This window comes from Arachis duranensis, chromosome 3 (genome assembly GCF_000817695.3).
Source record: "Arachis duranensis cultivar V14167 chromosome 3, aradu.V14167.gnm2.J7QH, whole genome shotgun sequence".
In the NCBI taxonomy this organism is placed as follows: Eukaryota; Viridiplantae; Streptophyta; class Magnoliopsida; order Fabales; family Fabaceae; genus Arachis; species Arachis duranensis.
The window spans coordinates 129379257-129391450 of record NC_029774.3 but is presented as its reverse complement, the minus strand read 5'-3'; the positions used below and the strand labels follow the sequence as shown (position 1 = coordinate 129391450).

Here is a 12194-nt window from a genome sequence, read left to right as displayed (position 1 = left end):
TGGATGCTACAACTGGAAGGAGATAATATTTGAAAGTGTATAAAAAATAACGAAGTCAACCTAAAAACCTATACTGCATGCACACCATGTAGATGTCAGTACACAAATTGAACGGTCGAATTTGTATACCATCTAATTACTGTAATTGGACCGTCTAATTATACTCTCTCTATTGGACCGTTCAATTTCCTTGGCGCAGCCTTTCCAATCCAGTAAAACACCTTAAACTCCTATAACCATGTTATACACCAACACTCATTCCATATCAAAATTAAAAAACTCTAATAATATCTTTTCTTAATGATAGAAAATTGATATAATTAGTTAATTACTACCTGCAAAACTTATAAAGAAGGGTCCGATCCCTCAGTCATGCTTAAAGTAAATCTGTCTTCTCGTCTAAGGTTCAAGTAATCGAATCTATATACATCATGTGTGTTTTGCACTTTGCTTGTATTTTGGTATGTGGTGGCTATTTACTATTTAGCCATTCAAATGTTATCCTATTGTGCCCATTTGAGCAGTGACTACTAAGGGGAATCAGTGGAGGCATGACAAGGCCATTCAAGAAATGCTCTAATTTCTTCTTCTTATTATTAGGCGATTGCCAATTGGTTATATTGTATACGATTAAGATGTATCAGAGTAAGTGCAATGAGTATTGAGTATTGACTAATAGAAATGACATCAACTCAATTATTATATGCTCATTCATAAATAATTATAAATCTAATGAATTATATAAATTAATACATTTAAAAACAAAAGTATTTGAATTATATATTATTAAACTTTAATTCTTGTGTATACCTTTTATTAATAAATACTGTTTTAATACCAGTATTTTTTTTAAACACACGTTTTCTTTGTTTTATTAATTAAAAATAATTGAAATACACAATTAATTAGTAACAATCATATTTATTTACGAATATAAAAAATATTTAATGTATAAATAATATTTTTTTATTAAATTTAAATAAAATAATGAGTGACTACTACGTACTATATAGTTTATTTTTTATCTAATATCACATCGTCCTATCTTATTAATATTTTTGAGCTATCCTTAATTAATATAATACTTTCCTTAATTAATATAATACTTTCAACTATATTATTCGGACAGAACTAGATGAAATATTAGAAAAGAGTAAAAAATATTTACACACTAAAATAAAATTAAAATAAAATTTAAAAATAAAATTAGACAAAATTATATATAATTTATATGTAAAAAATTAAAATTTGGAGGCCATTGCCTCCTCTCTCTTTATGGTTAAACCTAAAACTATTTATCTTTCTATATATCAATTTATATATTTTTTAAAAAAAGGTTTACTGCATTCTTCTCTAACTAATTATTGCTAACTAATTATTTAATTTTATTCATTCACCACACATGAGTACATGACAATAACAATTTTTTTCCCTTGTTGACTCAATAGATCACTTGTAGAACATGCACCTAAAGCATACAATGTTCTAAATTCTAATTATATATTATTATTGACAAAACAATTATTTGATTTTAAGGCAATTTTTTCCCTTTGTAACGAACTGGTATTAACGGTGCTTCTTATTTAAATTTATTTGAAGTTCATGAGAATATAAAGTTTTATATAAACTAAGGTGAAAATTCACATGCCATTATCTTTATATGAAGTTAATATTTAAAAATTGTTAGATAATTTAATAAGTTTGATTAAATTATTATTTAATGATTTTTTAACTATCAACTTTACATGAAGACATATTATAAACTAATCATCAATATATTTCTTTTATTAGTTTAGAGTTTATTAATTAAAGCCAATTTTTTATATTTAGTATTGGATGGTATACAGATACGATCCTCATAGTTGGTCATATAATTTTGGAATAAATAATGGAATGGATAAAATAATATCAAAATATTCGAATGCTAAAAATTAATAAATAATCCTAACAATAGGTAAAGAACAGCATTTAACATTAATTAGTACAACTTTTAAATGTGGGTGTGATAATACATTTTATTTTTGAACGTTTTTTAATAACTAAAGAATGTTTTAGTAATTTTAAAATAAAATTAACTATAAAAGATTAACTATACAAAAAATGTGATAAACTGATAATATAGCCCCTGAAATAATTTGTAAAAATCAACAATAATTTTGAAATGCGAAAATTATTTTCAACTTGCATTGCAAATTGCAATTTTGAATAACCCGTGTTGATTATTTGAATGATATAATTATATTATGAAAAAATATACTATACAATATGAATAATGAATATATCAAATATTTAATTTAATAAATATGCAGATGATTATATTGATTATTTTTAATTAGATGATTATTTTTTTTATTCGATTTATTCAGATATATTTAATAATAATTAGATATTTAATTTATTAGAGATGCATATAGTTATCTAATATTAAAATTTAAGAAATAATTTGTGAATAAAATATTTTTTACTTTATCAGATTAATTTTAAAATATATTATTTACATTATTTACCAAAATTATTATTATCTACATAACAAAATCGATTATATTATATATGAAAAGTGAGGTGGTGATAAATGGCAGACAGGGAGACAAAATTTTGGCAGAGTTAGTTGTAATTATACGTGACATATACCAGTTGCCACACTTCTATCATGTTTGTTCCTTGTATTATATATCATCATATCATGGTTTTATAGTATACTGATTTTCGGAAACATGACTAATGCTTCCACTCTAAGTCTCTAATATTGTTTCTTGTTCTAAATATTGCTTCAATCGAAGATGCCTCTCTCCCTGCACCGCCGTGTATTGCTGTATTATACATTTATTCTATTATAATATGACAATTCTTCTTGTTAAATAGTTATATTCATTTTTTCAATTGGTCAATGAAATCATCAGATAGATGTATCATGCATGTATGTACCCCAAAGAAAAGATGCAAGTCATCATCCCCGATCAACCATGCCCCCATTGATGCATGTGGTATGCGTGGATTTTCTATTTTCTTGGTGTGAAATATGTGACATTGAGATGATAATATTTCGTGCATAGTTTTTTTTTTTAATTATTTTCATATATATTTTTGGAAATTAGATATTAAATTACTCTTTCTTATATGTTATTTCACAACTGTGAAGAGCGGCAGGGAAAAGAAAGCGAAAGTGTGAAGAGGGGAGAATAAACAAAAAGAGAGATTCGTACTTGCAGTTACAAGGGAGAGTTTTTTGTGGGATAAGTGGCAAGTTAACCAAATTAGTTAGTACCCAATATTATATATATATATATAGAAGATTACATTTGAACAATTTAATTAACTAATTATCAGTTAGACTAATACCTGATTGCTAATTAAATCTCTAGTAACTCATTTACAAATGAAAAAAAAGTAAAATATCAACTAATAGTATCATGTAACATGTCCCTTTAAGCTGGCAGTGCTTGGTTGATGACTTGATGGGAATCAAACATGTCAAGCTTGGATACACGGGAATTACAAGAAGCACGTGATAAAGGTTTGGTGAACAAATCAGCAGTTTGAGAGTTGATTGGCAGAAGATGAAAAAGACCACTAAACAGTTAATATCGAACAATGTGATAGTCAATCTCAATATATTTGCTACATTCATGGAACATTGAATTGGCTACGATGTGTCTAGCCAATTGACTGTTACAATAAATGAAGATGGACTTCTGCTGGTCAAGATGAAAGTCGTGTAACAAGTAGTTGAGCTATTGAACTTTACAAGTGGCCATGGCGAGAGACCTATATTCTGTCTTGGAGGAAGAGTGGGACACAGTGGATTGCTTTTTGCTCTTCCACGAAATAAGGGAGGAACTCAAGAAGAAGCAAAACCAGTGATGGAATGTCTGGTATCTGGGTATTGAGCTCAATCTGAATCGGCAAATCCAAAAATCTTGATATCAGAATCTACAGAGAAGAACAACCCTAAAGCTGGAGCAGCTTTGATGTACTTAAGAACTCGTTAAACTGCTTGAAGATGAACATCAAAGAGCTTGCACAAGAATTTACTCAGTTTTCCTACAGCAAAACTGATATCGGGTCAGGTGTTGGTTAGATATACCAACCTGCCAACTAAATATCTTGTAACATTAACTAGTGCAGTTCCTGATTTCTTAGAGAGTTTGAGATTGTACTCCATTGGAGTGGTTGCTGGTTTGGCACCCAAAAAGCCACATTCTTCAAGTAAATCTAAGGCATATTTGTGCTGATAAAAATTTGTATCTTATTATATAATATGTTTTTGCCTAGGGCTCAGACCGAGGTATAGGTTGGTGGCAGCTATAGGGATGCTTGCGCGGCTGTTCTTGCTAAAGATTGTGCCACCAGTGCGAGCCTCATCCGAGCAGTGAGGAATACCTGCAAAAAGGATTCCGATACTTAAGTTAGTTTATGCGCAGGAATAATATCTCAATAACGATTATAGTGAGTAGTGAATTCTGAATGTCCTTTGTTACTCGGGCTTGATCTCTATTTAAGGTAGTGGTGTAACCACCCTGTGAATTCATATCCCGAGAATCCTGGCTCAGTGGTTTGTTGATTCTGAGTTTTGCTTATGCAGTTGGTCAAACCAAGTTATGACGTTGGATTTCGAATTTATAGGAATGGATCACAGCCCCAAGTTTGACTTACTTCGGATGTTACAGAAGTGAGTTAAGCTTTTGGAAAGTAGCTGCATGAATGTTATAATTCAGCTTGTGCATCTTAAGCCCCCAAGCTTAACTTGCTTACGTGGCATCGTTAATAATTTCATGTCTTGAAAACCTTTGCTTGCAATAATTACTGTCTGTTAAGTTCTCCATGATGCATCTGGCCCATTGATGCAGATGAAAAGCCTTTCTCATCGTGTGGCTTGTCTTATTTGATCATGTGGTAGTGGGGGTTGTGTAGTTATTACCTTCTCTTACTGTTTCAAAAAAACACTAACTTGTCTCCTCTCCTATTTACTACTGAAGATGTCTTTCAGAGGTACACTCTCTTCCCCCTTTTTTCTCTGTTTTACTGCTTTCCTGTTTATTATGAAAAAGATAAAGTGGTGAAGTAAAAGATTATTGGTACCACTGGGTACATGCGGATGTGAAATGTCGTGCTTCTCTGTTTCATAGTGTCGAGTCTTTGTCTGTTTTAGACAGTGTTAATTGTGTTAGGAAGGGTGCCCGTGTGGGTGTTGAATTTCTCCCTTGTAATGGCGAGGAAAGAGTTTGTGAAAGGAGAGGTGACTGGTCGTATTTCTATTTCTATAGCTTAGTTCTGAATGAGCTCCATGTGAAGCTCCCTTTTACAAATTTCGAGAGTAATATTTTGACATAACTTAACTGCGCTCCGTCATAGTTACACCCTAATTCACGGGCATTTCTTCGTGCATTTCAGTGCTTGTTTAGTTTTCTAGAATTTGAACCTTCTTTAAACCTGTTCTTTTCCCTGTTTCAATCGAAAGGTGTGAGGAAAGGCTTGTGGGTGAACTTTAGTAGTTACCCTGGGCTTGTTCATTGTTTGTTTTGTATAAATCGTCTTTCAAAACTTTTCAAGAATTGTTTGTGAAAGTTCGCTCGAAAGAGACTAAGTACCCGTTTTACTTAGATGATGAATTGGCTGAGAAGTTTTTCTTATACTGGTCTCCTGAGCCTATGCAAGTGCTTGAGGCTATCGGAAGGACTCCTGAAGAGGACTTAATTTTAGATTACCTTGTTGAGTGCTTTGCCTCTAGAAAACTGTTATCTATTCCTGATCTTTTGAAGTTTGAGGATGACAGAGATTCTTTGTCGAGATACATAGGTAGCGCATTTTGTTTGCCTCATGCGTTTTGATTTGTTTACATTGGTCTTATGTTGTTTGTTTTATTTTTCAGGTGGTAGAGTTCCAAATCTCTCCTCTTCTCGTATGAGAATGTTTCTGGAACAAAAAAGAGGTGAGAAAGATGGTTCTGGTAAGACCATTTTACCTGAAACTGCCCAATCCAGTTCTCATGCTATGAAGAGGTGGTTTTGACCGGTGTATTAACCAAGTCTCTGTTTACTCTCCAAACTTTGATGTTTTAAAATTGGATGTAACAAAGATTGTAGTTGGAAGGAAACTTGTTAACGATGATCTTGATGAGGCCGAGGAAAAACTGCGGCCGAAGCTAGCAAATAGGGATTTATCTTAAATGCCCTTGTTAATTATGTATTTGCTATAGTGATTTGGGGATTTGTAGTTTTTTAGTTCCTTAGTCCTTACTACGACTATTTGTTTATGTGGCATTTGAAAACTCATTTGACATTTTGTGTTATTAATTTGCGTTTGACAAGCAAATTTAGGAAAAGTAGGATTTGACATGGATATTTGTTATCGATATTTTGTTGTCTTGAATGTTTGATATCGGATCGTTTGGTATTTACAAAGATAGTTGTAAAATGGGAAATTAAGTAGATGATTAGCCTGGAAGAGAAGTCCAGGATGAGACCGCTGATGCGGTTGTTTAAAGATGATTGACTGTATTATTGATTTGTAATTGACTTTTGACTTTATTTTGAGTTTTTTATAAAATTCTGTAAACGAAATATATGGAAGTTTGTTTTAATTAACATTGTATGCAGCTTACTTTGCGCTGCCTATTGTGAATATTCCGTTTGCAGCTTATAATGGTATTTAAAATTTGCAATGACGATAATACAAAGAGTTTAAATTTACTAAACGAATTTAATAATTATCTTTGCGCATTTTATTTAAACTTGAATTTTAAAATTTAATTTGTATATTCCTTTTTTTTCTTAATATAAATTATTTTTGACAAAAAATAGAAATAAATTATTAGACTAAAAAAATATTCTATCAAAGAATTATTATAAGGAGATTTATAATTAAAGAAGAAAATGATAAAAGCATTAATAATAATAAAGAAAAAGAAATAAAACTCATGTTAAAAAATGTTAAAAAAATAATAAAATTCATATTATAATAACAATGTTGAGAAATGATATTACTGCTTTAGGCTTCTAGCTTCCGTTTTTTGCCATCACTTTTTCTTTGCTTTTTTATTTAAATTATCAAGTCATAAAAAATAAAGAACAATTCAAAAAAATGAAAACAATAAGATCAATAATAACTATACAAATCAAAATACATAAGAGAAAAATAAACTATTATATGATAGAATTAACATGAGTATATTTTATCATTAAATAAACAAAATTAACGCAAAATAAAATTACACGTAAAAAGAAAAAAAAGAGTTAAAATATTTAAAATAATAAAAAGATTATTTTTATAATTTTATTATGTCATGTTTATAGAAGACTATAAAATAATGACTTTTAACTAAATTAAATTAAATTGTATTTATTATTATTAGAAAGGGTAAGAGAGAGCAGTAAAAAAAATTTGTGTGTATTCAAATTATGTAAAATGATATAATATAAAAAAATATTTATAAGTGTTAAAAAAATTAAAATAATAAAATATAATATACTATAATAAATATTTAGATATGTTAAATAATACTAATTTATCTAATTAATTATGCTTCAAATTAAATTGTAATATGATTTATAAATTTAAAATATTTATAAATTATGATATGATATTTCAGTTGAATTTTATTATTAAGTGCAAAAATTTATTTTTATATATGATTACGCATTAATTAATGTTTAGAAGGTCATCGAAGCTGCTGACGCACAGATATGGAAAAGCGCCAAAATGTGACAGGTACATTCGGAAAAGGAGAGAAAAAGTAAATACATTTTTTAAGTAAAGCAATAAAAGCATGGCAAATGGTAAAACCACACAAACACACTGTCTCAATCTCAGCAACTACCATGTCCAGCTGTTGTTTCAGCTTCACTGCTTCCCGCAACCGCTGCTATCGCAACTCCTTTTCCTCCGCCGGCCTCAAATCCACAACCACCGACCTCGGCGACGGAACACTCATGCACTGCTGGGTCCCCAAATCCCAAAACCAATCAAAGCCTTCCCTTCTTCTCATCCATGGCTTCGGAGCCAACGCAATGTGGCAGTGGAATCACTTCCTCCCTTCTCTCATTCCCCGATTCAACGTCTACGTCCCGGACCTCCTCTTCTTCGGCGACTCCTTCACCACCCGCCCCGAAAGATCCGAGTCCTTCCAGGCTCGCTGCCTCATGGGCCTCATGGAAGCCCACGGGGTCAGCAAGATGAGCGCCGCCGGGATAAGCTACGGCGGCTTCGTGCTGTACAGCATGGCGGCTCAGTTCCCTGAGAGGATTGAAAAGGTGGTTCTGTGTTGTGCTGGTGTTTGCTTTGAAGAGAAGGACGTTGATGGCGGGATCTCCAAGTTGAAGAGCGTTGACGAGGCTGTGTCTCTTCTGATTCCTCAGAACCCTCAGAAGATGAAGGAGCTCGTCAGGCTTACCTTCGTTAAGCCTATCAAGCTCATGCCCTCATGTTTCCTCAATGATTTCATTCGTGTGAGTCATGCTTTTCTTGCTTTCTTTCATATTAATTCTAAATTTTTAGAAACTTGTCTTCTTCTCTTCATTCACTTGGTGTGTTTCCTGTATTTCCATAAAAAGCGGAAGCTCTGTTTTCTCTCTGTTTTTCTTTCCTCATAAATAAATGAGAAAGATTTATCTACGTTTTTCTCTCATTACTAAATGAAGTTACAGTTAGTTGATTCTTGAAGATGTTAAGCATTGATGATTTGAAACTTGAATGAACTAGTTATGCTAGTATTCCTTCCAACCACGACATTGATCTGTAGGTTACACTTGCCTTATAGACTTAAGAGTTTTATGGTCTCGGTAAGTCTTCAATACATAAAGCATGAGTTTGCCCTTTGCCAATTTACAACAGGAACTTGTTTGTTGCTAAAACTGGTTTTACTGGCAGGTGATGTGTTCCAACCGCATCCAGAGGAAAGAACTACTCGAAGCATTAATTAAGGGTAGAAAACTCTCTGATCTTCCTAAGATATCCCAGGTTTGTTTCAATTCTTCTTCTAAGCTTTGTATTAGAGCATTGGTATTTGCACATAATAAAAGTGAGGAACATATCAAAATAAAAGAAAGAATGATAAAGGAAGTGTGAAGTGATATATAAAATAAGTTAGCTTTGTATAAATTTAATGTTATGAGTTAGTTTCATCGTGTCTTTTGGCATTTTAGCAGTACAGATTCTCAAAATGCATAAGTTTCTAATGTTACAGCCTACACTAATAATATGGGGAGAGCAGGACCAATTATTCCCTCTGGAGTTAGCACACAGACTGAAAAGGTAACTTCATGTAGTTTTATTTGGACTTTTTTTGCCCCCAAATATCTCTACAATTTTGGCCAGCAAATGGGAAAAGGTTCTAACTTTCGCCACCCTAAAGCAACACCTTGGCGTTGTTAATTTATATCCAATAGATTTTGGTAAAGAGTCAGGCATGAAGGATTATATATCTCCATCAAGATCTGTACTGCATGGGAACATTATTTTGTTATGTGCAATTAACTTGGTTTAAATTTTGAATTTGATTCATTCATTTAATCTGGTGTAGTCACGTGGGAGAGAATGCAGAACTAGTGGTAATCAAGAATGCAGGGCATGCAGTGAATGTAGAGAAGCCCAAGGAGATGGCCAAGAATATAAATTCATTCCTCATTAATCCTACTGCCCCGTCTAAACAAGAAAACCAAAGCAATGGTTCCAAGGTGGATTAGAAATTCTCTTCGGCATTATGGATATCACTCTCAGAATTGTTTATGTATTTGCCCTGTATATTCTTTTCAACTTGTGCTTGGTGTCTACTATGCTATGGACGCACTAGATTTTATGTCAAAGAAATACAAATCTTCTTGTAATGGGGATAGTAGTGACTAGTGAGTGGTCACAGAGATCGTGTACTTTTCATACTGCTTCTGTATATACGCAGCCTGGCCGGCGGTGGAAGAGAATAGAATGAAATATAGAATGTATACCATTTTTTATTTTTATTCACATGAATAAATTAAATCCTTTTAACCAGTCGTTTAGAATGTTGCTAACTATAGTTAAGGATACTTATCCAAGAGATTACAAATAAAAAAGTTTGAATTACAAATATAAATTAACTATATATTTTTTTTGTATTGAAATATATTAAAAAGAATTAAAATTTTTCACTTTCATTTCAACCAATATCCTTAATACACATTTTAGTATTTTTTCCTTTTCTTTTTTTACTAATTTTCTTATTCAATGAAAATAATAGTATTATCCGAATACCAATCACTCTAATCATACAAAGCATGCATCGGCTTAATTTTAAATGTTCTCTTATCTAGCTTCTTAAGTATACATATTTAATTTCCCAAGAAGTGAAAATAGTTCAATTCCAATCCCTCAATTATATAGAACTACAAAAAATGTAGAAATATGGATACACAGTACAATACAACCTTTATTCCTTACGTTTAAACATACTACGTTTGTAACACAATGCAACTTTTAGGCACATTAATTAAAGTAAGTTTGAAAATGACTTGCTGCTATGCATAACTACAAACGAGCTAGCAGCTAGCTAATATTCAATATCCAGCTGCATGGTGAATCGCGGCTCAAAATAAGCTGGAGACAATACCAGCCAAGATGAAACTCCAAACATACCCGCTAGCTGCTCATCAAAACTAGTGAAACGGTTAGAATAAAAGTTTAAGGTTTCATAGTAGGTGAAGATGATCGTTAATATATTAACACAATCACATATTGTGTTAAGCAATCTAATTAAACATATTAAATTATGTGACAGTTTTTATCTATTTTTATATAAAGCTAAGACATTTTCATATATTACTCACCAAAGTTTAAACTAGAGTTTTATTTTTGTTACAAAGATAAACTGTAAAAGCACCGTGCATACTTTAGCATCCGATTCGTCCCTTTATGCATATAAGTCTCCCTTTATAGTTTACAGGAATAATCATCATGAAACACAAAGAAGGGTAAAGAAACACCAAGAATAACATACATAGAAGGGACATTTAGCTTTATTTTCTGGGAAAAATGGAAACTCAGTGCTACCAAAAAAAGGGAAGAAGAAAGAAATGAAAAACTTACGTGGAGACATTGTTGGAGAGGAAAAAGAGTCCCAGAGATAGTCCTGGAGCTGGTTCTGGTTGAAACCATTATTAGAGCAATCCAAACTAGTGTTATATCCACCTTTACAGACACAAAGAAATGCATCTCCGGGAGTAGCATACCCGCAGATTCCACCGCTATACTCGCACGTGTTACACTTACTGGTGACATAGTTACTCTGAAGAGCACCATAAGAGAACTTCAAGTTGACACCATAAACCCAGTGAGTAGGGTCCGTAGGGGTATCCCCAAGCGACACGACGGAAGCATAACCACCGCACTTCATGGCTTGTAGGTCCAACTCACCCTTAGCATCAAGGTTAGCCGGCGAGTACACACAGCAAGTGTTGGCGGGAGGGAAGAGAGGCATGCCGAGTGAAACCACGGAGGGACACGTGTAAATGGATGCGCAAAGGTAGTCTAGGGAAGGGTCACAGATGGGAGTGGCTTTGATTGGGGGCTGGCAAGAGAGGAGGATGAAGGTGGTGGAGGTGATTTGGAAGGGTGTGGCCCAGTCAAGGCCGAAGTTGGTTGGTGAGGTGTGCATGGAGGTGCATGTGGACATGGTTGGTGGGGTTAGGGTTAGTGTGGAAGTAGGGTATGAGATGGAGGTGATTGGGTATGAGGCAGTGTGGGTTTTGAGGGTGAGTTGGTCGGAAGTGCCGTTTGAAGTGCATGAGATGTAAGGGGTGAAGAGAGGGGAGCCGCAACCGGGGCCGGTTCCGAATGGATATTTGAGCTGTGTGGAGCCGCATGTGTCCCGGCATGTTGTGGTGCCGGCGACTGTGGAAGAGATGAAGACAAGGAAGAGGAGGATTGAAGGATGTGCTGATGCCATTGTCTTTTGCTTTGCTTCCATCATCTTTTTCTTTTCCTCTCTTTTTACTAGTGTGCTGCTACATACACTCGATGCCTTCACTAGCTACTTGTTATCCTAAGAATCTATTTCTCCCGAAAAAGTGTAGGGTGCTAACTAAGATCTAAGTCAACTTAAGTTAATTTTTTTTATTTTTAAATTTAAAATTTTAGAAATTAGGATAATAAGAAATTGATTTTTTTTATAATGAACCTATTTTTTAATTATTTGATTCTATTTAATTACATTTTTGGTTGGCTCT

At 33.0% G+C, this 12194-nt stretch overlaps 3 protein-coding genes across 4 annotated transcripts; 2 read left to right on the top strand and 1 right to left on the bottom strand.

Annotated features, from left to right (window-relative positions):
* The first annotated feature begins 5206 nt into the window (after positions 1 to 5206).
* Positions 5207 to 6249, top strand: LOC127745605 (uncharacterized). The gene is made up of 3 exons (XM_052258544.1): positions 5207 to 5246; positions 5551 to 5796; positions 5870 to 6249. The coding sequence occupies exons 1-3, from the start codon at positions 5207 to 5209 to the stop codon at positions 6007 to 6009; spliced, it is 426 nt and encodes a 141-aa protein (XP_052114504.1). The 3' UTR covers positions 6010 to 6249.
* Positions 6250 to 7795: 1546 nt separating this feature from the next.
* LOC107481811 (uncharacterized) lies at positions 7796 to 9953 on the top strand. 2 transcript variants are annotated; one of them, XM_016102131.3, is made up of 4 exons: positions 7796 to 8444; positions 8866 to 8955; positions 9182 to 9249; positions 9518 to 9953. In XM_016102131.3, the coding sequence occupies exons 1-4, from the start codon at positions 7818 to 7820 to the stop codon at positions 9678 to 9680; spliced, it is 948 nt and encodes a 315-aa protein (XP_015957617.3). In that variant the 5' UTR covers positions 7796 to 7817; the 3' UTR covers positions 9681 to 9953. The 2 variants fall into 2 exon arrangements, with proteins under 2 accessions (XP_015957617.3, XP_020995007.2); XM_021139348.2 differs by lacking the exon at positions 9182 to 9249.
* Positions 9954 to 10345: 392 nt separating this feature from the next.
* On the bottom strand, positions 10346 to 12002 carry LOC107481597 (wall-associated receptor kinase-like 20). The gene is made up of 2 exons (XM_016101867.3): positions 11056 to 12002; positions 10346 to 10612 (listed from the first exon to the last, which is right to left on the bottom strand). The coding sequence occupies exons 1-2, from the start codon at positions 11936 to 11938 to the stop codon at positions 10557 to 10559; spliced, it is 939 nt and encodes a 312-aa protein (XP_015957353.1). The 5' UTR covers positions 11939 to 12002; the 3' UTR covers positions 10346 to 10556.
* Between the last annotated feature and the right edge of the window lie 192 nt (positions 12003 to 12194).

Coding starts and splice junctions, on each gene's coding strand:
- LOC127745605 (XM_052258544.1), top strand. CDS start 5,207: ATGGCGAGGAAAGAGTTTGTGAAAGGAGAGGTGACTGGTC. Junction 5,247..5,550: donor GAAAGGAGAGGTGACTGGTC/GTATTTCTATTT, acceptor AAACTTTTCAAG/AATTGTTTGTGAAAGTTCGC. Junction 5,797..5,869: donor TTCTTTGTCGAGATACATAG/GTAGCGCATTTT, acceptor TTTATTTTTCAG/GTGGTAGAGTTCCAAATCTC.
- LOC107481811 (XM_016102131.3), top strand. CDS start 7,818: ATGTCCAGCTGTTGTTTCAGCTTCACTGCTTCCCGCAACCGCTGCTAT. Junction 8,445..8,865: donor TCCTCAATGATTTCATTCGT/GTGAGTCATGCT, acceptor TTTTACTGGCAG/GTGATGTGTTCCAACCGCAT. Junction 8,956..9,181: donor ATCTTCCTAAGATATCCCAG/GTTTGTTTCAAT, acceptor CTAATGTTACAG/CCTACACTAATAATATGGGG.
- LOC107481597 (XM_016101867.3), bottom strand. CDS start 11,938: ATGATGGAAGCAAAGCAAAAGACAATGGCATCAGCACATCCTTCAATC. Junction 10,613..11,055: donor CTCTCCAACAATGTCTCCAC/GTAAGTTTTTCA, acceptor TTTGATGAGCAG/CTAGCGGGTATGTTTGGAGT.